The sequence below is a fragment of the Oncorhynchus mykiss genome, chromosome 2, assembly GCF_013265735.2.
Source record: "Oncorhynchus mykiss isolate Arlee chromosome 2, USDA_OmykA_1.1, whole genome shotgun sequence".
NCBI classification, from domain to species: Eukaryota; Metazoa; Chordata; class Actinopteri; order Salmoniformes; family Salmonidae; genus Oncorhynchus; species Oncorhynchus mykiss.
Genome location: NC_048566.1, coordinates 21,996,356 through 22,024,337, shown reverse-complemented (window position 1 = coordinate 22,024,337; position 27,982 = coordinate 21,996,356). Strand labels below are relative to the sequence as shown.

Here is a 27,982-nt window from a genome sequence, read left to right as displayed (position 1 = left end):
TGTTGTTTTTTCTTCCCCATTTATTAAAAAACAGAAAATTACAAAAAAAATAAAAAAACGTACCTCATTTCTTCTGAAGTATACAATTAAAAACTCTTACACAATGAAATCAAAGCCAAAATACACAGTATAGATCTTGCATATTCATTTGTTTATAGATATACATGTGGCGGATGCATGTGCGACAGACCAGACCCTGTTCTATACAAAGCGCTGGCTAGCTGGAGCAAACATGGCGCTGGTCAAACCTTGTGGTCGCTGAGGTGAACACACACAATACACTTTGTAACATACATACCCCTGAGATAGCATAGTTACAGGGGACACTGCAGGACTTACACAGCCACCCTACAGTCAATCCCCCACAAACCACCTATCTGAAACCTTGGATTACCTAGAAGTAAGGCCAGGGGGGTTTCCGGACCATGTGACCTGACTAGGAAAACCTCCTGGCCAGACCTAGAATGCATGTTGCTTTAGAGATTGCAAGAAAGGCATTTCACTGTACTTGTGACATTAAAACTTGAAACTGGAGACTTGATGTTGGTCACCCAACTCTTTCTACGTTAATTTCATGGTTCTACCTTAACAGCCAAACATCTCCCCAACCAAACGTGTTTGTTTACTAGAGAGCCATTTGGGGGGAAAACAAGCTTGATCATCAGAACATGGCACCCTTGTCTATAAATACATTTTATACATATAAAACTAGACCACTATGCATTTGTAAATAGGATACATGAGGGGAAGCAAAGGGAAGAAAGAGAGAGAAAGAGAGAGAGGTTTGTAAGCACACGTTTGCCAAGTAGTCTTGAGACTACAGTGGCAGTGGAGTTATTAACCTAAGCTGGTATAACAGGATTTAACCTGCTCATTACTGTGCTTCAATGGTGAAAAAGCCCAAGTTAGAGATAATCTCTTTAACCTCATCTTGTTGCCATCTAGTATTGTATAATACAAGTGAGTTGTCTCACATATGGCAAACAAAAGCTATCCAAGACTCTTCCTCTTTCTCCCATTGTTGCCAATTGCATAGTACATCATTACAAAAGTTCCTCTCAACAAAACATCACCAACAAAAACAAAACCTCCCGACCCGTTTAAGCAAATTAAATAAAATACACCGCAACGTACAGTGAAATTGTGAGATAAGAAAATGTGATGAGAGTAGTAAGGACTACATTTCTACGACTTCTAGAAGGAAGACAGGATGAATGAGAGATGGAGACTATTATTGTGGACTTGGTGATGGAGAGGGGAACACGAGAAAATAAAGGGGTGGGGGGTGAAGGAAAAAAAGGCAATGAAGTCTCAACACAACTTGTAACTACGCCCTCTGCTTCTTAGAGTAACTATCAATAACATTTGCATAATTACATATTTGGGGGAGGGTGTAAGGGAATGGTTGCTATGGCCACAACGAGAATGCATAATTCAAAAGTGATCGTGAAAGATAACTGTCATTCCAACACTGGTGAGAGTGACGACAAGTCGCGCCTGCAATTCCTGCATCCGAACTCCCCAGACCCGCTTCTTTTCATTCCAGAAGTGGTCTATAGAAACAGTAGCTTAAATCAGTAATGATGGGTCTCATCTCAGTATCTTTCTGTATCTTACTGTACTGTACCGCCACCCCATGCTGTCCCTAAACGTGGTCCAGTCAATATCAAAGTGACGCTAGGTGAGTCATGTCTATAACAACACAGTGCAGCCCTGCTCACACATGGTAGCAATGAAGAGAGGATTTGAACGGCAGTGTGATTGTGAAGTGTCCAGTTAAATCTTGTTCATTAGTCTGGGGCAGCAGCATGGATGGATGTATCACAATACAGTCTTCATACAAGCTTAGATATCATTATCTCTCCTCTACGTTTCTACCCACTGTGTTGTTTTCTCTACATGTGACGCTGGAGTTTGGATGCAGGAGAAGCAGAGAGCCACGGCTGCTTACTGTAGGCATCCCTCTCCAATCAGCATGAAGTGACTTTCTCCTATAGTAATAAGCAGTGGGACAGTATAAACAGCTCATATGAGGATCTACAGGTACATGGGTCTCTCTTTGGTCCCGTTTCCCAGTCCACAGTTCAATGCCACTACTCTAAATCATCAAAATAATAACAATAATTACAATCAACTCCTGAAGAAAAATACACACAAAAATGGTATTGCTACCATAAAATGTATCATACAGCATATAATACTGTGTCTCCCTCTGTCTCCCTCCTTTCTTTACAGAGAAGCTACTAGCCCTATAGTCAGGAAGTCGACTCCAGTCACATCACACGCGTGATGACCGTGCTCCTGTGTGACCATTGTTACTGCACTGGGCTCCCACGCAATGTGAGTATCAGTGTGTGTATGGGTCTGACTGACTGCGTCTATAACCAATTCTTCATTTTATTAAAGATTTTTTTTACTCCCTTTTTTTCCCCAATTTCGTGGTATCCAATTGGTAGTTACAGTCTTGTGTCATTGTTGCAACACCCGTACGGATTTGGGAGAGGCCGAAGGTCGAGAGCCGTGCGTCCTCCGAAACACAACCCAACCAAGCCGCACTGCTTCTTGACACAATTTCCACTTAACCCGGAAGCCAGCCGCACCAATGTGTCGGAGGAAATACCGTACACCTGGCGACCGTGTCAGGGTGCACTGCGCCCGGCCCGCCACAGGAGTCGCTGGTGCGCGATGGGACAAGAGCATCCCTGCTGGCCAAACCCTCCCATAACCCGGACGACGCTGGGCCAATTGCGCGCCACCCCATGGGTCTCCCGGTCACGGCCGGCTGTGACAGAGCCTGGACTCGAACCCAGAATCTCTAGTAGCACAGCAAGCACAGTAGCACAGCTAGCACACTCGGGAGGTCCCTATAACCGATTCCACAGCACATTGAACACTGAACTTCAAGTCTTCTCTCTACATCTACCTCCATCACCATCTAATACGCTGCTAATCAAGTTGGTCTTCCAAGGAATAACCCTTCTGCCTCCTCTCCTCTCTTCCTTGCTGTATCCCTCCATCTATAATCTACATCCTACTTCAGTCATAAAAATGGTCCTCCTCTCCTTCCATCTCTGTATTTTTGCCCATCCCTCTATTGCCCGGCCCAGCACAGTAGCAGGGTCCAAAGGAGAGGCGGCTGAAGTCAAAAGCAGTACACACACCATCTATATCCCTAACAACATGATCAATTCAAATACTACTGGATGAATGTTTGGGCTATAATTACAGGTCTAATAGGACTCTATTAGACCAGAAGGCCATTTTGCTTCTACAACACTGTAACACACAAACACACACACGCAGATCTTCTCAACAATTGGGGTAAAATGTAAAAATGTATGCATGCATGACTAAGTCGCTTTGGATAAAAGTGTCTGCTAAATGGCATATATTATAATAATAATAGTAATACATATTAGCAAATTCAATGTTGGGAATTCAGTGTTGTTGGTCACTTGAATTGGATTATACTAACTTAAAGGTGCATCTCTGCTGTACTTTGGCATGTACTGGATATAGGGGCCTACTAAATGTTCAGTAAAATGTCCCAAAAATCCCAGGTTTTTCAGAAATCTCCGGTTGAACGACTCCCAGAATTCCTCCTTATTCCCTCCTGAATCCAGGAATCTTCCAACCAGGATTTGGGGAAAACCTGTTAATTTTGGTTACCAGAAAAAAGTTACCAGAATTTCACAACCCTGAGCATGTTCCTGTCTGGTTCTACAGCTCTACATCGCCCTCTATAGGGCTGACACTAGTATCTCTCTCTACATGCATACATGGGGGTTTATTATACAGTCCAAACCCCTACAGTTGGCAATGATAGATATATTTATTGAACATGCACTGAGGGAAGTATCTGTTGTGTGTGTGTGTGTTGCAGAAGCTCACAATCAATAAGCCTAGGCAGCATCTCTCTCACAGCAAACTACTGCTCCAATCTTTGGCACCTGTTTGCAAAACTCCCATCTCTCACACTCTCACGCACTTGTACATACGAGCATGTTCACAAACACACCTCCCACATTGCATTACTCAACTACTTTGCGTAAAGCCGTGCTCCTCTGCCTTGCAAGGGCCTCACAGTTGGCTGCGACCCCCTGGAAATCTTTAACAAGGGCTCAGGCATGGCAGTGGAGCACAGAGTGTTTAGTAAATAGGAAATTCCAGGACGCATTCATCAATCCTCCAAAAGCAACTCGAGCACTCCAATCCAGCACTTACAGTGATCTGAGGAAGACCAAGAGATGACAAGGTTAAAGAAAAGATTTGGTGAGATTAGACAACATATCCTTGACACAATTCTAGTATTAATACCCATGGCATTGCAGAGCCTGAGGTAGAAGTTGGTAACCACAGACCTAAAATCAGATTACTCAAACCCCAACCCTTATCTTAACTAGAGGGATAATAAAAGATCTGACCCTATATCAGTGGTAAAGGAAAACTCCTCCCACAAGACATCAGTATAAAGGGTTGAATATGAAGGTTTACCTGGTGTCCTGAAAGTGGCGCTGTGTGTCTCACTAGAAGTTGCCCCCCTCCAGGGAGAACTTAGACAGGGCCTGCTGCAGCCGGTGGTGCTCCTCCTCAACACTCTGATGGAGCAAGATCAGCAGTTAAATGCTGAATCACACACACACACACACTTCACCCCTCCGTTTCCGCCATCCCTTCCTTTCATAATCTTCTTTCCCTTTTGTGGGTGCTCTTGTGACATCACACAGCTAGCTGCAGACAAAGGCCATTGTCCCAGAACTACAATTTCACATAGCCATTTCAGTGACAATAGCAGCAGAGCAGCACAAGCCCTGGTGAAGTGATTTTCTCTATCTTTCTCTTCTATGCTGCTGTTTGTCCCCATCTGTCAAACTTGGCTCCCTCCTTTTATGCTTCAGTCATCCTTTGCAACCCAATTACTCAATCCTCTTTCTGCCATCCTTCCTTCCTTCCCTCATTCTCTCACCTGCAGTCTCTTCAGCTGTACCTCCAGACTCTGCAGTTTCCGGCGCACCTCCTCCATCCTCTCCTGGGACAGAATCAGAGGAGCGCTGATCCCTCCCTCCTCGTCTATCTTCATCCCTCCACCCTCTCCTCCTCCTCCCTCCCCCTCCTCCCCTTGCAGTCCTTGGTCCTGGCTCTCTGGCCCCTCCCTTCCATTCTGCTCATCAGGTTGTGAGTCGTCTGATAGGCTGATGCTGCCAACCAATAGTCTCTTGAGGTACATGACTGTGGGAGGAGACAGGAAGAGTTGATGTATGACATGACAGTAAGAGGAACATCAGTGAAAATGGTAACCGCTTGGACCAATCAAATAAACCCATTCACCTTCGTTTAACGCGCTATTGGCCACTTTCACCTGATCACTGTTGCTGTGGCCAATCAAGTCGAAGCCTTTGTCCGAGAGGTAATCAATCAGAGAATGATGAGAGTCCACAGACTTCATCTCATCAGTCAGGCTGTCCTTATCTCGTTCTATAGACACAGGAACAGTCTTGGTAGTAATGCAGTAACAGTAAAAACACAGTAACAGTCTTGGCAGTAACAGTAAAGACACAGGAACAGTCTTGGTAGTAACACAGTAACAGTAAAAACACAGGAACAGTCTTGGCAGTAACAGTAAAAACACAGTAACAGTCTTGGCAGTAACAGTAAAAACACAGTAACAGTCTTGGCAGTAACAGTAAAGACACAGGAACAGTCTTGGTAGTAACACAGTAACAGTAAAGACACAGGAACAGTCTTGGCAGTAACAGTAAAAACACAGTAACAGTCTTGGCAGTAACAGTAAAAACACAGTAACAGTAAAAACACAGTAACAGGCTTGGTAGTAACGCAGTAACAGTCTTGGCAGTAACACAGTAACAGTAAAAACACAGTAACAGTCTTGGTAGTAACGCAGTAACAGTCTGGGTAGTAATGCAGTAACAGTAAAAACACAGCAAGAGTCTTGGTAGTAACACAGTAACAAGCTTGGTAGTAACACAGTAGCAGTCGTGGCAGTAACACAGTAACAGTAAACACACAGTAACAGCCTTGGTAGTAACACAGTAACAGTCTTGGCAGTAACACAGTAACAGGCTTGGTAGTAACGCAGTAACAGTCTTGGCAGTAACACAGTAACAGTAAAAACACAGTAACAGTCTTGGTAGTAACGCAGTAACAGTCTTGGCAGTAACACAGTAACAGTCTTGGTAGTAACGCAGTAACAGTCTTGGTAGTAACGCAGTAACAGTAAAAACAAGCAACAGGCTTGGTAGTAACGCATTAACAGTCTTGGCAGTAACGCATTAACAGTCTAGGCAGTAACACAGTAGCAGTCTTGGTAGTAACACAGTAACAGTATTGGTAGTAATGCAGTAACAGTCTTGGTAGTAATGCAGTAACAGTAAAAACACAGCAACAGTCTTGGTAGTAACACAGTAACAGTATTGGTAGTAATGCAGTAACAGTCTTGGCAGTAACACAGTAACAGTCTTGGTAGTAACACAGCAACAGGCTTGGTAGTAACGCAGTAACAGTCTTGGTAGTAATGCAGTAACAGTAAAAACACAGCAACAGGCTTGGTAGTAACACAGTCACAGTCTTGGTAGTAATGCAGTAACAGTCTTGGCAGTAACACAGTAACAGTCTTGGCAGTAACAGTAAAAACACAGCAACAGGCTTGGTAGTAACGCAGTAACAGTCTTGGCAGTAACACAGTAACAGTCTTGGCAGTAACACAGTAACAGGCTTGGTAGTAACGCAGTAACAGTAATAACACAGTAAGAGTAAAAATACAGGCACAGTCTTGGTAGTAACACAGTAACAGTCTTGGTAGTAACACAGTACCAGTCTTGGTAGTAACACAGTAACAGTAATAACTGTAAAAACACAGTAACAGTCTTGGTAGTAACACAGTAACAGTAAAAACACAGTAACAGTCTTGGTAGTAACACAGTAACAGTATTAACACAGTAACAGTCTTGGTAGTAACACAGTAACAGTATTAACACAGTAACAGTCTTGGTAGTAACACAGTAACAGTAAAAACACAGGAACAGTCTTGGTAGTAACACAATAACAGTCTTGGCAGTAACACAGTAACAGGCTTGGTAGTAACGCAGTAACAGTAATAACACAGTAAGAGTAAAAATACAGGCTCAGTCTTGGTAGTAACACAGTAACAGTAATAACACAGTAACAGTCTTGGTAGTAACACAGTAACAGTCTTGGTAGTAACACAGTACCAGTCTTGGTAGTAATGCAGTAACAGTAAAAACACAGGAACAGTATTGGTAGTAACACAGTAACAGTCTTGGTAGTAACACAGTAACAGTAATAACACAGTAACAGTCTTGGTAGTAACACAGTAACAGTAAAAACACAGTAACAGTCTTGGTAGTAACACAGTAAGAGTAAAAACACAGTAACAGTCTTGGCAGTAACGCACTAACAGTCTTGGTAGTAATGCAGTAAAGATAAAACACAGCAACAGTCTTGGTAGTAACACAGTAACAGTATTGTTAGTAACACAGTAACAGTATTGGTAGTAATGCAGTAACAGTCTTGGCAGTAACGTAGTAACAGTCTTGGCAGTACCGCAATAACAGTCTTGGCAGTAACAGTAAAAACACAGCAACAGTCTTGGTAGTAACACAGTAACAGTCTTGGTAGTAATGCAGTAACAGTCTTGGTAGTAATGCAGTAAAGTTAAAACACAGCAACAGTCTTGGTAGTAACACAGTAACAGGCTTGGCAGTAACGCAGTAACAGTCTTGGCAGTAACGCAGTAACAGTCTTGGCAGTAACGCAGTAACAGTCTTGGCAGTAACGCAGTAACAGTCTTTGTAGTAACGCAGTAACAGTAAAAACACAGCAACAGTCTTGGTAGTAACACAGTAACAGTCTTGGCAGTAACACAGTAACAGTCTTGGTAGTAACACAGTAACAGTCTTTGTAGTAACGCAGTAACAGTAAAAACACAGCAACAGTCTTGGTAGTAACACAGTAACAGTCTTGGCAGTAACACAGCAACAGTCTTGGTAGTAACGCAGTAACAGTCTTGGCAGTAACACAGTAACAGTCTTGGTAGTAACACAGTAACAGGCTTGGTAGTAACGCAGTAACAGTCTTGGTAGTAATGCAGTAACAGTAAAAACACAGCAACAGGCTTGGTAGTAACACAGTCACAGTCTTGGTAGTAATGCAGTAACAGTCTTGGCAGTAACACAGTAACAGTCTTGGCAGTAACAGTAAAAACACAGCAACAGGCTTGGTAGTAACGCAGTAACAGTCTTGGCAGTAACACAGTAACAGTCTTGGCAGTAACACAGTAACAGGCTTGGTAGTAACGCAGTAACAGTAATAACACAGTAAGAGTAAAAATACAGGCACAGTCTTGGTAGTAACACAGTAACAGTCTTGGTAGTAACACAGTACCAGTCTTGGTAGTAATGCAGTAACAGTAAAAACACAGGAACAGTATTGGTAGTAACACAGTAACAGTCTTGGTAGTAACACAGTAACAGTAATAACTGTAAAAACACAGTAACAGTCTTGGTAGTAACACAGTAACAGTAAAAACACAGTAACAGTCTTGGTAGTAACACAGTAACAGTATTAACACAGTAACAGTCTTGGTAGTAACACAGTAACAGTATTAACACAGTAACAGTCTTGGTAGTAACACAGTAACAGTAAAAACACAGGAACAGTCTTGGTAGTAACACAATAACAGTCTTGGCAGTAACACAGTAACAGTAAAAACACAGCAACAGTCTTGGCAGTAACACAGTAACAGTCTTGGTAGTAACACAGCAACAGGCTTGGTAGTAACACAGCAACAGGCTTGGTAGTAACGCAGTAACAGTCTTGGCAGTAACACAGTAACAGTCTTGGTAGTAACACAGTAACAGTCTTGGCAGTAACGCACTAACAGTCTTGACAGTAACAGGCTTGGTAGTAACGCAGTAACAGTAAAAACACAGGAACAATATTGGTAGTAACACAGTAACAGTCTTGGCAGTAACAGTAAAAACACAGGAACAGTCTTGGTAGTAACACAGTAACAGTCTTGGTAGTAACACAGTAACAGTCTTGGTAGTAACACAGTAACAGTCTTGGTAGTAACACAGTAACAGTCTTGGTAGTAACACAGTAACAGTCTTGGTAGTAACACAGTAACAGTCTTGGTAGTAATGCAGTAACAGTAAAAACACAGGAACAGTATTGGTAGTAACACAGTAACAGTAATAACACAGTAACAGTCTTGGTAGTAATGCAGTAACAGTAAAAACACAGTAACAGTCTTGGTAGTAACACAGTAACAGTAAAAACACAGTAACAGTCTTGGTATTAACACAGTAACAGTAATAACACAGTAACAGTATTGGTAGTAACACATTAACAGTAATAACACAGTAACAGTCTTGGTAGTAACACAGTAACAGCAATAACACAGTAACAGTCTTGGTAGTAATGCAGTAACAGTAAAAACACAGAAGCAGTCTTGGTAGTAATGCAGTCACAGTAAAAACACAGAAGCAGTCTTGGTAGTAATGCAGTAACAGTAAAAACACAGAAGCAGTCTTGGTAGTAATGCAGTAACAGGAAAAACTAAATAAACAGTAATAACACCATTAACAACATTATCAACATCTAGAACCTCAATGGCTTGAAAGAGTTGCTTTGCTGTCTGTTCTCACCAATGCTATTTTTCAACAAGACTCCATTTTCAGTGGGGCTGAGAGGGGGTTGAGGAAACCTGAAAGAAAGAGAAAGCGAGAAAGAAATGTGATCGGCGGCAGGTAGGCTAGCGGTTAAGAGCGCTGGGCCAGAAACCGAAAGGTCGCTGGTTTGAATCTTCACGCCGACTACGTGAAAAATATGTCGATGTACCCTTGAGCAAGGCGCTTAAATCCTAATTGCTCCGTTAAGTCACTCTGGATAAGAGCGTCTGCTAAATGACTAAAATGTGATCAGTGCTCAGAGGACTGGCTTATAAAAGTGCACACTCAGAGCTGTGTTGACTCACGTGGTGGGGCTGTATGGGTTTCCTCCTCCTCCAGTTAAGATACTGTTTCCTCTCTTCAGGTCAGATGGAGGTCCTGTCTTCTTCAGCTCATCTACCGCCATCTTGATCACATCTGTCCAGCTTCACACAACAAAGCCACATCACCACTACAGTTGGTGCTTCATCTTTATATCTTCCACCTCTCCTCCTCCCTCCCCATAAACCTCTCTCCTCTTCCCAAACCCTTCTCTCCCACACTCACTTCTCCCTCTCCCCTCCCTCCCTCTCTTCTTCCCAAACCCTTCTCTCCCACACTCACTTCTCCCTCCCCTTCTCTCCTCCTCTCCTCTTCCCAAACCCTTCTCTCCCACACTCACTTCTCCCTCTCCCCTTCTCTCCTCTTCCCAAACCCTTCTCTCCCACACTCACTTCTCCCTCTCCCCTCCCCTTCTCCCCTCCTCTCCTCTTTCCAAACCCTTCTCTCCCACACTCACTTCTCCCTCTCCCCTCCCCTTCTCTCCTACTCTCCTCTTCCCAAACCCTTCTCTCCCACACTCACTTCTTCCTCTCCCCGACAGATTGAGCCACCAGTTCGTAGATCTGAGCCCCGCTGTCCCAGGTGAAGATCACGTAGAAGGCCTTACGGTCTGACAGAGGGACAGAAGAGAGGGGGATAGAGATGACATTCCTGCAATGTGTTTGTGTGTGTGTGTGTGTGTGTGTCTCCATGTTGATGATGTGTTTTCTTGAATACCAAATATGGCAGGTGTTGTTGTTGTGGGGGGAGGCCGGAGACAGATGCTCTTTTTGGAAGTGGGTTGCTCTTTTGACTCTTACATGGATCAGACCCTGTGCTGTCAAGTTTCTGAAATACCAACCTCTTGAGTCATGCCTGAACAGCTTTTGACCGTGTACATAGGCTAACAGTGCATGGCCATCAGATTGCAGGACTGCATAGGGAAAAAGGCAAAGCAGCTAGCAAGGTACTGCTCTTTCTCGGCAATCATGGACAGCCTAGCTGTGTGGAGAAGGTGCTTTGACACTACGTGTGTCCATGTATCTGTGAATCTTTGAAATGTTTGAATCCTTCGGGACTGTAATGTGATTTGTGCATTCAAATGAAGTATTTAAAGATGTGCGTGTCTCACCTGTGGCCACCTCTCGGAGGAAGGCAGAGTCTAGTTTGATGATAGGGCTGAGCATCTGCTTTCCCTCCTGAACAGCGATGTTACTCTTACTCTGACACTTCAACACCATCTTATCATCCTGCTTCTGTAACAGCACCAACAGATCCCCCAACAACACACACTGCACTTCTGAGAGGGGGACAGGAACAGGGTGGAGAGGAGGAGGAGAGTGGGGCAGGAACAGGGTGGAGAGGAGAGAAGGAGGAAAGTGGGGCAGGAACAGGGTGGAGAGGAGGAGGAGAGGAGGAGGAGAGTGGGGCAGGAACAGGGTGGAGAGGAGGAGGAGAGGAGGAGGAGAGTGGGGCAGGAAGTGAACAGCAGACGAACAACAGCTTGGGTTTGTGTAAAATGAAATCAGACGATTGGTTCATACATTAAAACAAACTAATGTTTGTAGAGTTGATAATGCACCTAATGTTTTCTCCTTGGTCACTCTCCAGGTCAGAGGCCCCTCATAGATCATCCTTCTCTGGGCCAGGTCAAGGTACTGAGAGAGAAGAGAACAATAGAGACTGATAAAGAATGAGAGAACGGGACAACTGTAGAAAGGATAGCATGAAGAGCACTGGACCACACTACAAGAAGCCCTCACTATTGTCAGTCACCTTGTACTCCAGGTACAGCTCGTTACTGGGTTTGAGTCCTGAGGTGTCCAGCCTGCGCTGGTAGTCTTTCAGGGTCTGGAGGGAGAGAGAGAAATAATTTATACTTTACCTCAGACACTTGTTGTTGTTGTAATAGCAGTTGTAATAGTAGTGTGTGTGTGTGTGTGTCTCACCAGCAGGTTCTCCATCTGTTTGACCTCCTCATTGACGTGGTTGAGGATCTTCCTACAGCACTCTGCACTCTGCTGAATACTCTCCTTCTCCAAGGTGTCCTCTACAGGAATACACACAACACATGTCACAACACACACTCTCTCTGTTTATCTGAATGTGAGCAGGGAAGGACATACAGACCTGTGCACTTGGCAATGTTTTCCAGCAGTAGGGGGTATTTGGTGAGCCTCTGCATCTCAGTGGGGATGATGTCCTTCAGCTGCAGCCTACGACACTGAGGCCGACTCTCTGCCTCCAGTATGAAGGAGTTGAAACGAGGGTCTTTCTTCTGTCTCATCTTCAGCTGTTCCAGGGCCCACGTCTGGTGACTACAGAACCTAGAGGTCAGCTTCTGAAACCACTCACCCTCCGTCCCTCCAAACTAGACAGAGAGAGAAAGTGAGAGAGGGAGAGATTAAAAGCTTTCTTTAGGGATCCATTTCCCTAAGTATCCACTTCATATAAGGGATGAGGGGTTTAGGCTGAGATGGGGTGAGGGGCAGAGAGAGAGGGGGCAGTGAGGGGCACAGAAAGGGGGAGTGATGGAAGGTGACCTGTTCCTTACCCTATTGAGTAACGTGGTTCCGATGGCCTTGACGATGAAATTGTGCTGACGCAGCTTCTTCAGGTGCTCGTAGAAAGCATCTGCACAGAAACACACAGGGAACACAGTGGTTGGACTGGGGTAGACTTATGGTTGGGTTATTATGGTCAGACTGAGGTCAATTTATGGTTGGGTTAAAGTTACACTAGGGTTCATTTACTAGTGACGAGGGGAAAATATCAAAACATTTAAATATCAGGATATCATTTTGGAAGATATGCCGGTATCATTTTGACAGTATCGCAATATTATTTGTGCAGTAGTTGCACCAAAGTTCCTGTATTTTCCCATCATAGCTTGTTCTCCATCTTCTTTTTAAATAAGGAGACAATTTGTTTTCAGCACATTTATTTCCATGATCGATCAAAACTTGTTTTCTCATGGCTCTCGTCCTCCTGCAGCAGACATATGGTGAGCAATACAGTATGTCTGGAACATGGAATTGCAATACAATTACAGAATCGAACTGCAATACATAAAGAATTGTGAGAATTGCAATACAGATCATATCAGAACCTAAGTATCATGGTAACATCGTATCGTGAGGTCTTGCCAACAATTTACATTGGTCAGACTGACTTCAGCCAGTATCAGAACTGTAGAAGTGCTGTTGTCGGGTAACGGTCACAGCCATGCAGTGGCAGTCATGTAGTGTAAGTGTGGTTGTATGTCAGGGGTTTTAGGGTCGTACTGTAGTTGGGGTTACGGTCGTCCAGTGGCAGTACATTGGTAATGCGGTCGTACTGTAGTTGGGGTTACGGTCGTCCAGTGGCAGTACATTGGTCATGTGGTTGTACTGTAGTTGGGGTTACGGTCGTCCAGTGGCAGTACATTGGTAATGCGGTCGTACTGTAGTTGGGGTTACGGTCGTCCAGTGGCAGTACATTGGTCATGTGGTTGTACTGTAGTTGGGGTTACGGTCGTCCAGTGGCAGTACATTAGTCATGTGGTTGTACTGTAGTTGGGGTTACAGTGGCAGTACATTGGTCATGTGGTTGTACTGTAGTTGGGGTTACAGTGGCAGTACATTGGTCATGTGGTTGTACTGTAGTTGGGGTTACAGTGGCAGTACATTGGTCATGTGGTTGTACTGTAGTTGAGGTTACAGTGGCAGTACATTGGTCATGTGGTTGTATTGTAGAGGGGGTTACAGTGGCAGTACATTGGTCATGTGGTTGTACTGTAGTTGGGGTTACAGTGGCAGTACATTGGTCATGTGGTTGTACTGTAGTTGGGGTTACAGTGGCAGTACATTGGTCATGTGGTTGTACTGTAGTTGGGGTTACAGTGGCAGTACATTGGTCATGTGGTTGTACTGTAGTTGGGGTTACAGTGGCAGTACATTGGTCATGTGGTTGTATTGTAGAGGGGGTTACAGTGGCAGTACATTGGTCATGTGGTTGTATTGTAGAGGGGGTTACGGTCGTACTGTAGTTGGGGTTACAGTGGCAGTACATTGGTCATGTGGTTGTACTGTAGTTGGGGTTACAGTGGCAGTACATTGGTCATGTGGTTGTACTGTAGTTGAGGTTACAGTGGCAGTACATTGGTCATGTGGTTGTACTGTAGTTGGGGTTACAGTGGCAGTACATTGGTCATGTGGTTGTACTGTAGTTGGGGTTACAGTGGCAGTACATTGGTCATGTGGTTGTATTGTAGAGGGGGTTACAGTGGCAGTACATTGGTCATGTGGTTGTACTGTAGTTGGGGTTACAGTGGCAGTACATTGGTCATGTGGTTGTACTGTAGTTGGGGTTACAGTGGCAGTACATTGGTCATGTGGTTGTACTGTAGTTGGGGTTACAGTGGCAGTACATTGGTCATGTGGTTGTACTGTAGTTGGGGTTACAGTGGCAGTACATTGGTCATGTGGTTGTACTGTAGTTGGGGTTACAGTGGCAGTACATTGGTCATGTGGTTGTACTGTAGTTGGGGTTACAGTGGCAGTACATTGGTCATGTGGTTGTACTGTAGAGGGGGTTACAGTGGCAGTACATTGGTCATGTGGTTGTATTGTAGAGGGGGTTACAGTGGCAGTACATTGGTCATGTGGTTGTATTGTAGAGGGGGTTACGGTCGTACTGTAGTTGGGGTTACAGTGGCAGTACATTGGTCATGTGGTTGTACTGTAGTTGGGGTTACAGTGGCAGTACATTGGTCATGTGGTTGTACTGTAGTTGAGGTTACAGTGGCAGTACATTGGTCATGTGGTTGTACTGTAGTTGGGGCTACAGTGGCAGTACATTGGTCATGTGGTTGTACTGTAGTTGGGGTTACAGTGGCAGTACATTGGTCATGTGGTTGTACTGTAGAGGGGGTTACAGTGGCAGTACATTGGTCATGTGGTTGTACTGTAGTTGGGGTTACAGTGGCAGTACATTGGTCATGTGGTTGTACTGTAGTTGGGGTTACAGTGGCAGTACATTGGTCATGTGGTTGTACTGTAGCGGGGGTTACAGTGGCAGTACATTGGTCATGTGGTTGTATTGTAGAGGGGGTTACAGTGGCAGTACATTGGTCATGTGGTTATACTGTAGAGGGGGTTACAGTGGCAGTACATTGGTCATGTGGTTGTACTGTAGTTGGGGTTACAGTGGCAGTACATTGGTCATGTGGTTGTACTGTAGTTGGGGTTACGGTCGTCCAGTGGCAGTACATTGGTCATGTGGTTGTACTGTAGAGGGGGTTAAAGTGGCAGTACATTGGTCATGTGGTTGTACTGTAGAGGGGGTTACAGTGGCAGTACATTGGTCATGTGGTTGTACTGTAGAGGGGGTTACAGTGGCAGTACATTGGTCATGTGGTTGTACTGTAGTTGGGGTTACAGTGGCAGTACATTGGTCATGTGGTTGTACTGTAGTTGGGGTTACAGTGGCAGTACATTGGTCATGTGGTTGTACTGTAGTTGGGGTTACAGTGGCAGTACATTGGTCATGTGGTTGTACTGTAGTTGGGGTTACAGTGGCAGTACATTGGTCATGTGGTTGTACTGTAGTTGGGGTTACAGTGGCAGTACATTGGTCATGTGGTTGTACTGTAGTTGGGGTTACAGTGGCAGTACATTGGTCATGTGGTTGTACTGTAGTTGGGGTTACAGTGGCAGTACATGGGTCATGTGGTTGTACTGTAGAGGGGGTTACAGTGGCAGTACATTGGTCATGTGGTTGTACTGTAGTTGGGGTTACAGTGGCAGTACATTGGTCATGTGGTTGTACTGTAGTTGGGGTTACAGTGGCAGTACATTGGTCATGTGGTTGTACTGTAGCGGGGGTTACAGTGGCAGTACATTGGTCATGTGGTTGTATTGTAGAGGGGGTTACAGTGGCAGTACATTGGTCATGTGGTTGTACTGTAGAGGGGGTTACAGTGGCAGTACATTGGTCATGTGGTTGTACTGTAGTTGGGGTTACAGTGGCAGTACATTGGTCATGTGGTTGTACTGTAGTTGGGGTTACGGTCGTCCAGTGGCAGTACATTGGTCATGTGGTTGTACTGTAGAGGGGGTTACAGTGGCAGTACATTGGTCATGTGGTTGTATTGTAGAGGGGGTTACAGTGGCAGTACATTGGTCATGTGGTTGTACTGTAGTTGGGGTTACAGTGGCAGTACATTGGTCATGTGGTTGTACTGTAGTTGGGGTTACAGTGGCAGTACATTGGTCATGTGGTTGTACTGTAGTTGGGGTTACAGTGGCAGTACATTGGTCATGTGGTTGTACTGTAGTTGGGGTTACAGTGGCAGTACATTGGTCATGTGGTTGTACTGTAGAGGGGGTTACGGTCGTCCAGTGGCAGTACATTAGTCATGTGGTTGTACTGTAGTTGGGGTTACGGTCGTCCAGTGGCAGTACATTGGTCATGTGGTTGTACTGTAGTTGGGGTTACAGTGGCAGTACATTGGTCATGTGGTTGTACTGTAGTTGGGGTTACAGTGGCAGTACATTGGTCATGTGGTTGTACTGTAGTTGGGGTTACAGTGGCAGTACATTGGTCATGTGGTTGTACTGTAGTTGGGGTTACAGTGGCAGTACATTGGTCATGTGGTTGTATTGTAGAGGGGGTTACAGTGGCAGTACATTGGTCATGTGGTTGTATTGTAGAGGGGGTTACGGTCGTACTGTAGTTGGGGTTACAGTGGCAGTACATTGGTCATGTGGTTGTACTGTAGTTGGGGTTACAGTGGCAGTACATTGGTCATGTGGTTGTACTGTAGTTGAGGTTACAGTGGCAGTACATTGGTCATGTGGTTGTACTGTAGTTGGGGTTACAGTGGCAGTACATTGGTCATGTGGTTGTACTGTAGTTGGGGTTACAGTGGCAGTACATTGGTCATGTGGTTGTATTGTAGAGGGGGTTACAGTGGCAGTACATTGGTCATGTGGTTGTACTGTAGTTGGGGTTACAGTGGCAGTACATTGGTCATGTGGTTGTACTGTAGTTGGGGTTACAGTGGCAGTACATTGGTCATGTGGTTGTACTGTAGTTGGGGTTACAGTGGCAGTACATTGGTCATGTGGTTGTACTGTAGTTGGGGTTACAGTGGCAGTACATTGGTCATGTGGTTGTACTGTAGTTGGGGTTACAGTGGCAGTACATTGGTCATGTGGTTGTACTGTAGTTGGGGTTACAGTGGCAGTACATTGGTCATGTGGTTGTACTGTAGAGGGGGTTACAGTGGCAGTACATTGGTCATGTGGTTGTATTGTAGAGGGGGTTACAGTGGCAGTACATTGGTCATGTGGTTGTATTGTAGAGGGGGTTACGGTCGTACTGTAGTTGGGGTTACAGTGGCAGTACATTGGTCATGTGGTTGTACTGTAGTTGGGGTTACAGTGGCAGTACATTGGTCATGTGGTTGTACTGTAGTTGAGGTTACAGTGGCAGTACATTGGTCATGTGGTTGTACTGTAGTTGGGGTTACAGTGGCAGTACATTGGTCATGTGGTTGTACTGTAGTTGGGGTTACAGTGGCAGTACATTGGTCATGTGGTTGTACTGTAGAGGGGGTTACAGTGGCAGTACATTGGTCATGTGGTTGTACTGTAGTTGGGGTTACAGTGGCAGTACATTGGTCATGTGGTTGTACTGTAGTTGGGGTTACAGTGGCAGTACATTGGTCATGTGGTTGTACTGTAGCGGGGGTTACAGTGGCAGTACATTGGTCATGTGGTTGTATTGTAGAGGGGGTTACAGTGGCAGTACATTGGTCATGTGGTTGTACTGTAGAGGGGGTTACAGTGGCAGTACATTGGTCATGTGGTTGTACTGTAGTTGGGGTTACAGTGGCAGTACATTGGTCATGTGGTTGTACTGTAGTTGGGGTTACGGTCGTCCAGTGGCAGTACATTGGTCATGTGGTTGTACTGTAGAGGGGGTTACAGTGGCAGTACATTGGTCATGTGGTTGTATTGTAGAGGGGGTTACAGTGGCAGTACATTGGTCATGTGGTTGTATTGTAGAGGGGGTTACAGTGGCAGTACATTGGTCATGTGGTTGTATTGTAGAGGGGGTTACAGTGGCAGTACATTGGTCATGTGGTTGTACTGTAGAGGGGGTTACAGTGGCAGTACATTGGTCATGTGGTTGTATTGTAGAGGGGGTTACAGTGGCAGTACATTGGTCATGTGGTTGTACTGTAGTTGAGGTTACAGTGGCAGTACATTGGTCATGTGGTTGTACTGTAGTTGAGGTTACAGTGGCAGTACATTGGTCATGTGGTTGTACTGTAGTTGGGGTTACAGTGGCAGTACATTGGTCATGTGGTTGTACTGTAGTTGGGGTTACAGTGGCAGTACATTGGTCATGTGGTTGTACTGTAGTTGGGGTTACAGTGGCAGTACATTGGTCATGTGGTTGTACTGTAGTTGGGGTTACAGTGGCAGTACATTGGTCATGTGGTTGTACTGTAGTTGGGGTTACAGTGGCAGTACATTGGTCATGTGGTTGTACTGTAGTTGGGGTTACAGTGGCAGTACATTGGTCATGTGGTTGTACTGTAGAGGGGGTTACAGTGGCAGTACATTGGTCATGTGGTTGTACTGTAGTTGGGGTTACAGTGGCAGTACATTGGTCATGTGGTTGTACTGTAGTTGGGGTTACAGTGGCAGTACATTGGTCATGTGGTTGTACTGTAGCGGGGGTTACAGTGGCAGTACATTGGTCATGTGGTTGTATTGTAGAGGGGGTTACAGTGGCAGTACATTGGTCATGTGGTTGTACTGTAGAGGGGGTTACAGTGGCAGTACATTGGTCATGTGGTTGTACTGTAGTTGGGGTTACAGTGGCAGTACATTGGTCATGTGGTTGTACTGTAGTTGGGGTTACGGTCGTCCAGTGGCAGTACATTGGTCATGTGGTTGTACTGTAGAGGGGGTTACAGTGGCAGTACATTGGTCATGTGGTTGTATTGTAGAGGGGGTTACAGTGGCAGTACATTGGTCATGTGGTTGTACTGTAGTTGGGGTTACAGTGGCAGTACATTGGTCATGTGGTTGTACTGTATTTGGGGTTACAGTGGCAGTACATTGGTCATGTGGTTGTACTGTAGTTGGGGTTACAGTGGCAGTACATTGGTCATGTGGTTGTACTGTAGTTGGGGTTACAGTGGCAGTACATTGGTCATGTGGTTGTACTGTAGAGGGGGTTACGGTCGTCCAGTGGCAGTACATTAGTCATGTGGTTGTACTGTAGTTGGGGTTACGGTCGTCCAGTGGCAGTACATTGGTCATGTGGTTGTACTGTAGTTGGGGTTACAGTGGCAGTACATTGGTCATGTGGTTGTACTGTAGTTGGGGTTACAGTGGCAGTACATTGGTCATGTGGTTGTACTGTAGTTGGGGTTACAGTGGCAGTACATTGGTCATGTGGTTGTACTGTAGTTGGGGTTACAGTGGCAGTACATTGGTCATGTGGTTGTACTGTAGAGGGGGTTACGGTCGTCCAGTGGCAGTACATTAGTCATGTGGTTGTACTGTAGTTGGGGTTACGGTCGTCCAGTGGCAGTACATTAGTCATGTGGTTGTACTGTAGTTGGGGTTACGGTCGTCCAGTGGCAGTACATTAGTCATGTGGTTGTACTGTAGTTGGGGTTACAGTGGCAGTACATTGGTCATGTGGTTGTACTGTAGTTGGGGTTACAGTGGCAGTACATTGGTCATGTGGTTGTACTGTAGTTGGGGTTACAGTGGCAGTACATTGGTCATGTGGTTGTACTGTAGAGGGGGTTACGGTCGTACTGTAGTTGGGGTTACAGTGGCAGTACATTGGTCACGTGGTTGTATTGTAGAGGGGGTTACAGTGGCAGTACATTGGTCATGTGGTTGTATTGTAGCGGGGGTTATGGTGATACTACGGTCAAGCAGCGGTGGAACCGTACTCACAGTGCATGTCTATGATCTCGTCCAGGCTGGGGAAGATGGTGGCCAGCTCTGTGGCGGTCATGAGTTCCTCTCTCTCCAAAGGCTTCCAGAACACTGTCTGCAGAACACTCAGCATGCGCACATGGGCGTGCTCCGTCGCAAACAACTCTGAGAGAGAGAGAGAGAGAGATTACTCTAGTTACAATTAATTCACAATATTTTGCATCAGATGAGCAGCAGCTCATTCTTACATCGCAAGTAGTTTACTTCCTCCTCCGTTGGCTGGATCCCTCCATCCCCCACCCCTCCCCCAGTCCCTCCTCACCGTTGATGACCTCCTGCCGCTTGGTCTCCTTCTTGCTGAGGTCTTTGAGCGTGTCTGGGGGGGTGTGTTCTCTCCAGTTGGGCGGGTCCTGCTCCAGCTCCAGGAGGCGAGGGTCCTGTTCCTCCTGCTGGGGGGTGGGGCCAGAGAGGGAAAGACCTGGGAGCACACCCTCGGGCAGTAACACCCCTTCATCAACACTGATAGAAGAGAGGAGGACAGAGGAGGAGGAGAGGGGCAGGTATAAGGGTATGGGGATAAAGGGTATGGGCGATAATATCAAAATAATCTAACGCGAAGCTAGAAAAACCTGCTTGGGTTGAGACGCATTTGGATTGGGACATTACGCTATTGGCTGGTTCAAAGTCTACATAATCCACACACAGCACTAACATTACACATAGTTACAGTTAGTACTGTAGCCCTGACTAAGAAAATAACTCCGGCTCTGACCCTCCTCCTCCAGTCAAGCTGTGTCACTCAGCATGGATCTCTTCCTGTCTTAATGAAGCTGCTGGGGACACAGTGGAAGAAGCTTCCATTCACTCTCACTCAGCCTTTCTGTCTTAGTTAGACATCAGGCAGTCAGAAAAAGCAAAGTTAGTTGATCAGTAATGTCAGTGAATCTATCAGCCTGTCCATCAGTTACTACAGTCAGTCAGTCTTCCTGTCCATCAGTTACTATAGTCAGTCAGTCTGCCTGTCCATCAGTTACTACAGTCAGTCAGTCTGCCTGTCCATCAGTTACTACAGTCAGTCAGTCTGCCTGTCCATCAGTTACTACAGTCAGTCAGTCTGCCTGTCCATCAGTTACTACAGTCAGTCAGTCAGCCTGTCCATCAGTTACTATAGTCAGTCAGTCAGCCTGTCCATCAGTTACTATAATCAGTCAGCCTGTCCATCAGTTACTATAGTCAGTCAGTCTGTCCATCAGTTACTATAGTCAGTCAGTCTGTCCATCAGTTACTATAGTCAGTCAGTCTGTCCATCAGTTACTATAATCAGTCAGTCAGCCTGTCCATCAGTTACTATAATCAGTCAGTCAATCAGCCTGTCCATCAGTTACTATAATCAGTCAGTCAATCAGCCTGTCCATCAGTTACTATAATCAGTCAGTCAATCAGCCTGTCCATCAGTTACTATAATCAGTCAGTCAATCAGCCTGTCCATCAGTTACTATAGTCAGTCAATCAGCCTGTCCATCAGTTACTATAGTCAGTCAGTCAATCAGCCTGTCCATCAGTTACTATAATCAGTCAGTCAATCAGCCTGTCCATCAGTTACTATAATCAGTCAGTCAATCAGCCTGTCCATCAGTTACTATAATCAGTCAGTCAATCAGCCTGTCCATCAGTTACTATAATCAGTCAGTCAGTCAGCCTGTCCATCAGTTACTATAATCAGTCAGTCAGTCAGCCTGTCCATCAGTTACTATAGTCAGTCAGTCAGTCTGTCTATCATTTAGTATAGTCTGTCAGTTTGCTTGTGACTATGTCAGTCTGTGGCTGTGCTCCTCTCTCGACCCATGAGAGAAGGGGGGATAGGGGGTCTGCCTTACGAGGGGTGGGGAGAGGTCGGGGAGGAATGTGCTGCCGTGGCGGCGGCTTGCAGGTCCACGTCGCTACGGGAACGCGACTGTTTGGCCCGGGAGGAGCCACGGCGACGGTAGGAATGTCTGTCCACACGAGCACTCTCACTGCGTCCCACACGCCTGGGGAGGGAGGGAGGGGAGGGAGGGGGAGAGTACATCGAAGGGAGAGAGGAGAGCGAGAGGAGGGCCAGTGGGTGGGAAAAATACAAGGAGGATGGTAGTATAAGGAGGAAGGCAGGGGAGGAAGTAGAGAGACAGACAGAGTGAGGAGTACAGGAACCACAAGGAAATGGTCCAAAAGACCAAACCAAAAAGTACAGAGTGGAACAACAAAGACAGGGGAGATATTAGGATAAAGTGGATCCAAGCAGGAGAACCATTACAGAGGAAGTCAATGTGATGTCAAAGGAATGTAGAGGATCAAAAGAAAAGCACACAAGAGATGTGACAGAGAATGGATGGTTAGACTCAGGAGCATAGAGACACTCCACACAGTCCTGGGTTACTGCTTAATGACTAGCCCTATTAGAAATACATTGGAAGCAGAGACACTCCACACAGTCCTGGGTTACTGCTTAATGACTAGCCCTATTAGAAACACATTGGAAGCAGAGACACTCCACACAGTCCTGGGTTACTGCTTAATGACTAGCCCTATTAGAAACACATTGGAAGCAGAGACACTCCACACAGTCCTGGGTTACTGCTTAATGACTAGCCCTATTAGAAACACATTGGAAGCAGAGACACTCCACACAGTCCTGGGTTACTGCTTAAAGACTAGCCCTATTAGAAACACATTGGAAGCCCATCTATCTCAACACTATAAGTTAAGAAAGCGGTCCTTAGTAACATCTCAGTGTGTCTGTGTACCAAGGCCTTTCAATTACGCAGTGTTAAATGGCAATCAATTGGGCTTATCAACCCTCCAATCTCACACACACACTGACAAGAAGACTATTATTCTCTAACATCACAGCCCACTCACGTCAGTCCCAAGGTACAGGATAAACAATACTTAGCCATGCAGTGTGTGTTTGTGTGTGTGTGTGTGTGCGCGCAGTAATGCAGGATGGACTGTGTGTTATCAATATGAGGCCCAGTGCGTGTCCGTATCCCTGTCGCAGAGAAGTAGAAACCCACCTTGTCTTGCGTCTGTAAAAACACGGGACAGGACAGTTACATAACCACCACAACCATTCAACAGTAACACAGTAACCCCTTTCTACAAACCTCCAACTCTCCCCATCAACCGCTGCAGCACACGGACAGAGCCTAGCAGCACTGAACGCACTGTAAAACCACAGAAAGCAAAGCACGCCCATGCTGTCCTGAACATGGTACCACATGAAGCCCTGTGAAGACTGGACAACAGAACATAGCGGAACCCTATAGAACCACACATACTGATGCCTTCTGCAAGCAACAGACATGAAAGTGAACCAGACCTCACTGCTTGACCTACAGTAGGACTGGGATAAAGCCGACAACAGACAAATCTAAAGCTGGACCGCACGACTGAAGCACAGTAAAAGCCAACTTAATGAACTTAAGCCTGTAGAGATACAATGCTCTACAAACCAAATATAGCACAATGAATGCCCAAATCAGACAGACGCACAACCCCAGACAACATAACGTTATACCAGCTTTCCCCAGCTCTGGTACTTGAGTCTAGCCTGCAGACACACAGACAAGATGACACTATTATACACTTAACTTGCTCTGAATAACTGAGCAGAGTCAGCATCGCACAAAGTCAGCATCGCACAAACAAGGAGACAGCAGAGCAAACACAAACATGAAAAATGATGGACACACACAGAGAGAAAGTGGAGAACAGGTAAACAAAACAAGAGATTTGTGGTAGAGGAGAAGGGAGGAGGAGGGGTTGGGGGCTGGAGGGGAAGACCAGGTCCCTGTAGCCCCAGTAAGGGTTCATCTCCAAATGCTGGGTGGGTCTTAGTGATGTTCGCTACATGGAGCTGCTCTGGCAGGACAGGGTTAAGGTGTGGTAGGTAGGCTAGGCAGCACAGTACACAGCAGGGACGGACAGAGACACTGAGGGAGTTTTACCACGCTTCCTCAGCCTTAGCATGGCCACTGACCCCTAACCTTTTTAAACTGTTTGACTATGTTCAACATCTTCCCGAACAGTGTTGGGTCTATGTTGGTCTTTGGTTTTATACATCTCATCTACTCTATTTCTTCCTCACCTGTCTTTGTCCAGATTTTCCTCCAGGGGGGGTTCATTGGGTGAGGGGGGCTCCCATACAGCCAGCCCCCCTGCCATCCCCCCGGGGGACAGCTCACCCCCCTCCGCCACCAAATGGGGGTCCGAACGGCTGCTGAACAGACCTGGGAGAGGAGCAAAGGAAACACACATTTCAGATTCACCTCACTGACTACACCCTAAGTTAGGTTGGGTGGTGCTATGCTACCATGTATCCGTCCAATCAGCCTTACCTATCTCGCTGTGGGAGAAGTCTGGGCTGGAGGTCACACTGATGTGAACTCCTGAGCCCTCACTGACCTCCAAACCCTGATGGGGGGAGGATCCTGTGGAAACAGACTTCCTGTTTAATGCTGGAGGAGCAGCATCAGGGGTGGAGGAGCCTCGAGAGGGGGCGAGGCCACTGGAAACCTTACGCTCCTGATTCACCTTCTCTTTATCCACTGAGAGAGAGAGAGAGAGAGAGAGAGAGAGAGAGAGAGAGAGAGAGAGAGAGAGAGAGAGAGAAAGAGAGAGAGAAATAGATGGTAAAAGGGATGACATTGAGGAGAAAAAAAAAGAGTCAAAACAGTCAGAGGCATTTCTATGAGAGACTATGAGAGAGACAAACAGAGACAGACAGGATGAGTATAGGGTAATCAGTGGATCTGTGGTGAGAGAGGAGGGTTAATCATTCTCAGGGTGTGTGTGTGTGTGTGTGTGTGTGTGTGTGTGTGTGTGTGAGAGAGAGAGCTGGGCGAGATGGACACAAATCCATGTTGTGATACATTGACCAATTGTTTGAATAATGATAAATCATGTTTGGGGGAGGTGCTAGAGCTGGGCGAGATGGACAAAAAGTGATAATGTGATGAATGTAACTATTTTGCTCGATAACAATAAATAGCCTACAACAATAAAACTAAACGTTTTAAAGAGACAGTTAGGCTACTTTACATTAGCGGGAGGGCTTTTGACTATTGATTTCCAGTGCCAAGTAAGACAACTGAGATGGCAGTGGGAACTCAAAACACTTAGCTAGTGATGTTGTTGCTATATTAGACAAGTAGGCTATTTGATTCATCGATCAGTAAATGTAGGCTAACATCCTACAACAACTTTCCAGCACTAGACCGATGGTGGTTGTCCGCGTTTCTCCAAACATCAAATTTCAAAGTTGCACCAAACGTCACATTTCTGCAGGTATCAACTGGCTATTACCATTGACCAAACAACGGTTTAGAGAACAATCTACAGGAACATTGTATAGCAAAATCACAGATGTTTGTTTCTTCGTCCCAGCTGTAGCGTGTGTGGTGAGTCCAACTATCAAAACACCAGTGATTACAGATCATGCCATATAATCTACACCTAGACGCAAAACAGACGCAAAACAGTAAGTCAACAAATCAAAAACTCGGCATTCCCCTCAGATCCCCTTCCAGGTTTGATTTGGTACATGCAAACATGCATTGGAGTTGATTAGTAAGGACTAAACCATTCTAGAGATAAAGGGGTTGGGAAGAGGAGATGAGAGCCAGACGGTGGTACCTTCAGCCTCCACTTTAGGAAGTTTGACCTCAGCTGAAAGAAGAACACAGGGCAAGACAACGGGTTCTTTTTAATTCTACAAAGACTTATACAGGCACTACGGTCATTCTGGTAGACCCACTTTTAGATGGCGATCGATAATCAAACACCTGACATAGCTTATACGATATGTCATCCACTCTGTTTCTCTGTACCTTCAGTATGCAGTATGTATTTAGTAGTGTATACAGTATGTACTGTTTTTTAACGATGTAAGGAAGACAAACTCATTTCCCCTTGGGTATTGATAAAGTACAATCTCATGTCATATTATGACACTACTGGTACGTACTGCTGCCAGCAATCCAGCCACCGGCGGCGCTGAGGATGTTGGGAAAACCCCCCTTCTGTTTAGATTTAGTGGACTCCTCACTCTTCTTATTCTGAGAGGGAGGAAGAGAGACAAAGAGAGAGCGCATTATGACAAGAACAGTCTAATAATACTGGATAGGTTGGTGTGTGGTATGGATTGGGGACCGTGTCCAGCTAGCTGTCAACCAGACAGACAGAGACTCACCTTCCCAAGGGGTCTCCTGAAGAACCCTCTGGACTTCTTACTGTCAGCTACCCTGGACTTCACTCCTAGGTGCTTCATGTAGAAGGCCACTGCTGCAAAGATTGACGAACTGGAGGATGAGAGAGAGGGAGGGAGAGCGAGATCTCTGTAAAGTTAGTGGTGATGAAAGTATGAAAGTACATACTGTATAAATGCATATATATTGGCATTGCAATAGAAACAGTAATGATACACTATTAGAGAGGATGCTAAAGCATGAGCTGTAAATAAAAAGAATGGCGTGAAAGAAACAGAGTAGGGGTGGGGTTGAGATGAGAAAAGGGGTGGGGTTGAGATGAGAAAAGGGGTGGGGTTGAGATGAGAAAAGGGGTGGGGTTGAGATGAGAAAAGGGCTGGGGTTGGAATATGAGAAAGGCTGGGGTTGGAATATGAGAAAGGCTGGGGTTGGAATATGAGAAAGGCTGGGGTTGGAATATGAGAAAGGCTGGGGTTAGAATATGAGAAAGGCTGGGGTTAGAATATGAGAAAGGCTGGGGTTAGAATATGAGAAAGGCTGGGGTTGGAATATGAGAAAGGCTGGGGTTAGAATATGAGAAAGGCTGGGGTTAGAATATGAGAAAGGCTGGGGTTGGAATATGAGAAAGGCTGGGGTTGGAATATGAGAAAGGCTGGGGTTGGAATATGAGAAAGGCTGGGGTTGGAATATGAGAAAGGCTGGGGTTAGAATATGAGAAAGGCTGGGGTTAGAATATGAGAAAGGCTGGGGTTGGAATATGAGAAAGGCTGGGGTTGGAATATGAGAAAGGCTGGGGTTAGAATATGAGAAAGGCTGGGGTTAGAATATGAGAAAGGCTGGGGTTGGAATATGAGAAAGGCTGGGGTTGGAATATGAGAAAGGCTGGGGTTGGAATATGAGAAAGGCTGGGGTTGGAATATGAGAAAGGCTGGGGTTGGAATATGAGAAAGGCTGGGGTTGGAATATGAGAAAGGCTGGGGTTGGAATATGAGAAAGGCTGGGGTGATGCTGGGTGGAGAGTTGGTAGTTTACCAGAGAGGAAAGGAGGAGTAGAAAGAGGAGCTTGAGGGAGAAACTGAGGCCATAAGACCATAAACCAAGTCAGTCTACATCAGCTACAGAATGCCATTGATGGCAAAGTAATGCAACTATAGGACAGCAGTCTGCACAACGTACAGGACTGCAGTCTGCACAACGTACAGGACTGCAGTCTGCACAACGTACAGGACTGCAGTCTGCACAACGTACAGGACAGCAGTCTGCACAACGTACAGGACTGAAGTCTGCACAACGTACAGGACTGAAGTCTGCACAGCGTACAGGACTGAAGTCTGCACAGCGTACAGGACTGAAGTCTGCACAACGTACAGGACTGAAGTCTGCACAACGTACAGGACTGAAGTCTGCACAACGTACAGGACTGAAGTCTGCACAACGTACAGGACTGAAGTCTGCACAACGTACAGGACTGCAGTCTGCACAACGTACAGGACTGCAGTCTGCACAACGTACAGGACTGAAGTCTGCACAGCGTACAGGACTGAAGTCTGCACAACGTACAGGACTGCAGTCTGCACAACGTACAGGACTGCAGTCTGCACAACGTACAGGACTGAAGTCTGCACAGCGTACAGGACTGAAGTCTGCACAGCGTACAGGACTGAAGTCTGCACAACGTACAGGACAGCAGTCTGCACAACGTACAGGACTGAAGTCTGCACAACGTACAGGACTGAAGTCTGCACAACGTACAGGACTGAAGTCTGCACAACGT

The 27,982-nt window shown here is 45.8% G+C and overlaps 1 protein-coding gene across 5 annotated transcripts in view; it reads right to left on the bottom strand.

Annotated features, from left to right (window-relative positions):
* The window catches only part of arhgef1b (Rho guanine nucleotide exchange factor (GEF) 1b), a 56,660-nt gene continuing 28,678 nt past the window's right edge, over nucleotides 1-27,982 (bottom strand). For 2 of the 5 annotated variants that reach the window (XM_036941866.1, XM_036941896.1), the window contains 22 exons: nucleotides 26,193-26,301; nucleotides 25,968-26,058; nucleotides 25,637-25,669; nucleotides 24,340-24,549; nucleotides 24,090-24,231; nucleotides 23,017-23,028; nucleotides 21,841-21,993; nucleotides 20,286-20,482; nucleotides 19,982-20,128; nucleotides 12,565-12,644; nucleotides 12,141-12,381; nucleotides 11,960-12,060; nucleotides 11,787-11,861; nucleotides 11,593-11,668; nucleotides 11,143-11,310; nucleotides 10,554-10,641; nucleotides 10,016-10,135; nucleotides 9,687-9,745; nucleotides 5,329-5,475; nucleotides 4,967-5,229; nucleotides 4,495-4,598; nucleotides 1-4,230 (listed from right to left, as the gene is read on the bottom strand). In XM_036941866.1, coding sequence (XP_036797761.1) covers nucleotides 4,527-4,598; nucleotides 4,967-5,229; nucleotides 5,329-5,475; nucleotides 9,687-9,745; nucleotides 10,016-10,135; nucleotides 10,554-10,641; nucleotides 11,143-11,310; nucleotides 11,593-11,668; nucleotides 11,787-11,861; nucleotides 11,960-12,060; nucleotides 12,141-12,381; nucleotides 12,565-12,644; nucleotides 19,982-20,128; nucleotides 20,286-20,482; nucleotides 21,841-21,993; nucleotides 23,017-23,028; nucleotides 24,090-24,231; nucleotides 24,340-24,549; nucleotides 25,637-25,669; nucleotides 25,968-26,058; nucleotides 26,193-26,301 — 2,584 coding nt within the window. In that variant the 3' untranslated portion in view covers nucleotides 1-4,230; nucleotides 4,495-4,526. The remainder of the gene's footprint in view (nucleotides 4,231-4,494; nucleotides 4,599-4,966; nucleotides 5,230-5,328; nucleotides 5,476-9,686; nucleotides 9,746-10,015; nucleotides 10,136-10,553; nucleotides 10,642-11,142; nucleotides 11,311-11,592; nucleotides 11,669-11,786; nucleotides 11,862-11,959; nucleotides 12,061-12,140; nucleotides 12,382-12,564; nucleotides 12,645-19,981; nucleotides 20,129-20,285; nucleotides 20,483-21,840; nucleotides 21,994-23,016; nucleotides 23,029-24,089; nucleotides 24,232-24,339; nucleotides 24,550-25,636; nucleotides 25,670-25,967; nucleotides 26,059-26,192; nucleotides 26,302-27,982) is intronic. The other 3 variants (XM_036941875.1, XM_036941879.1, XM_036941888.1) reach the window with 3 other exon arrangements.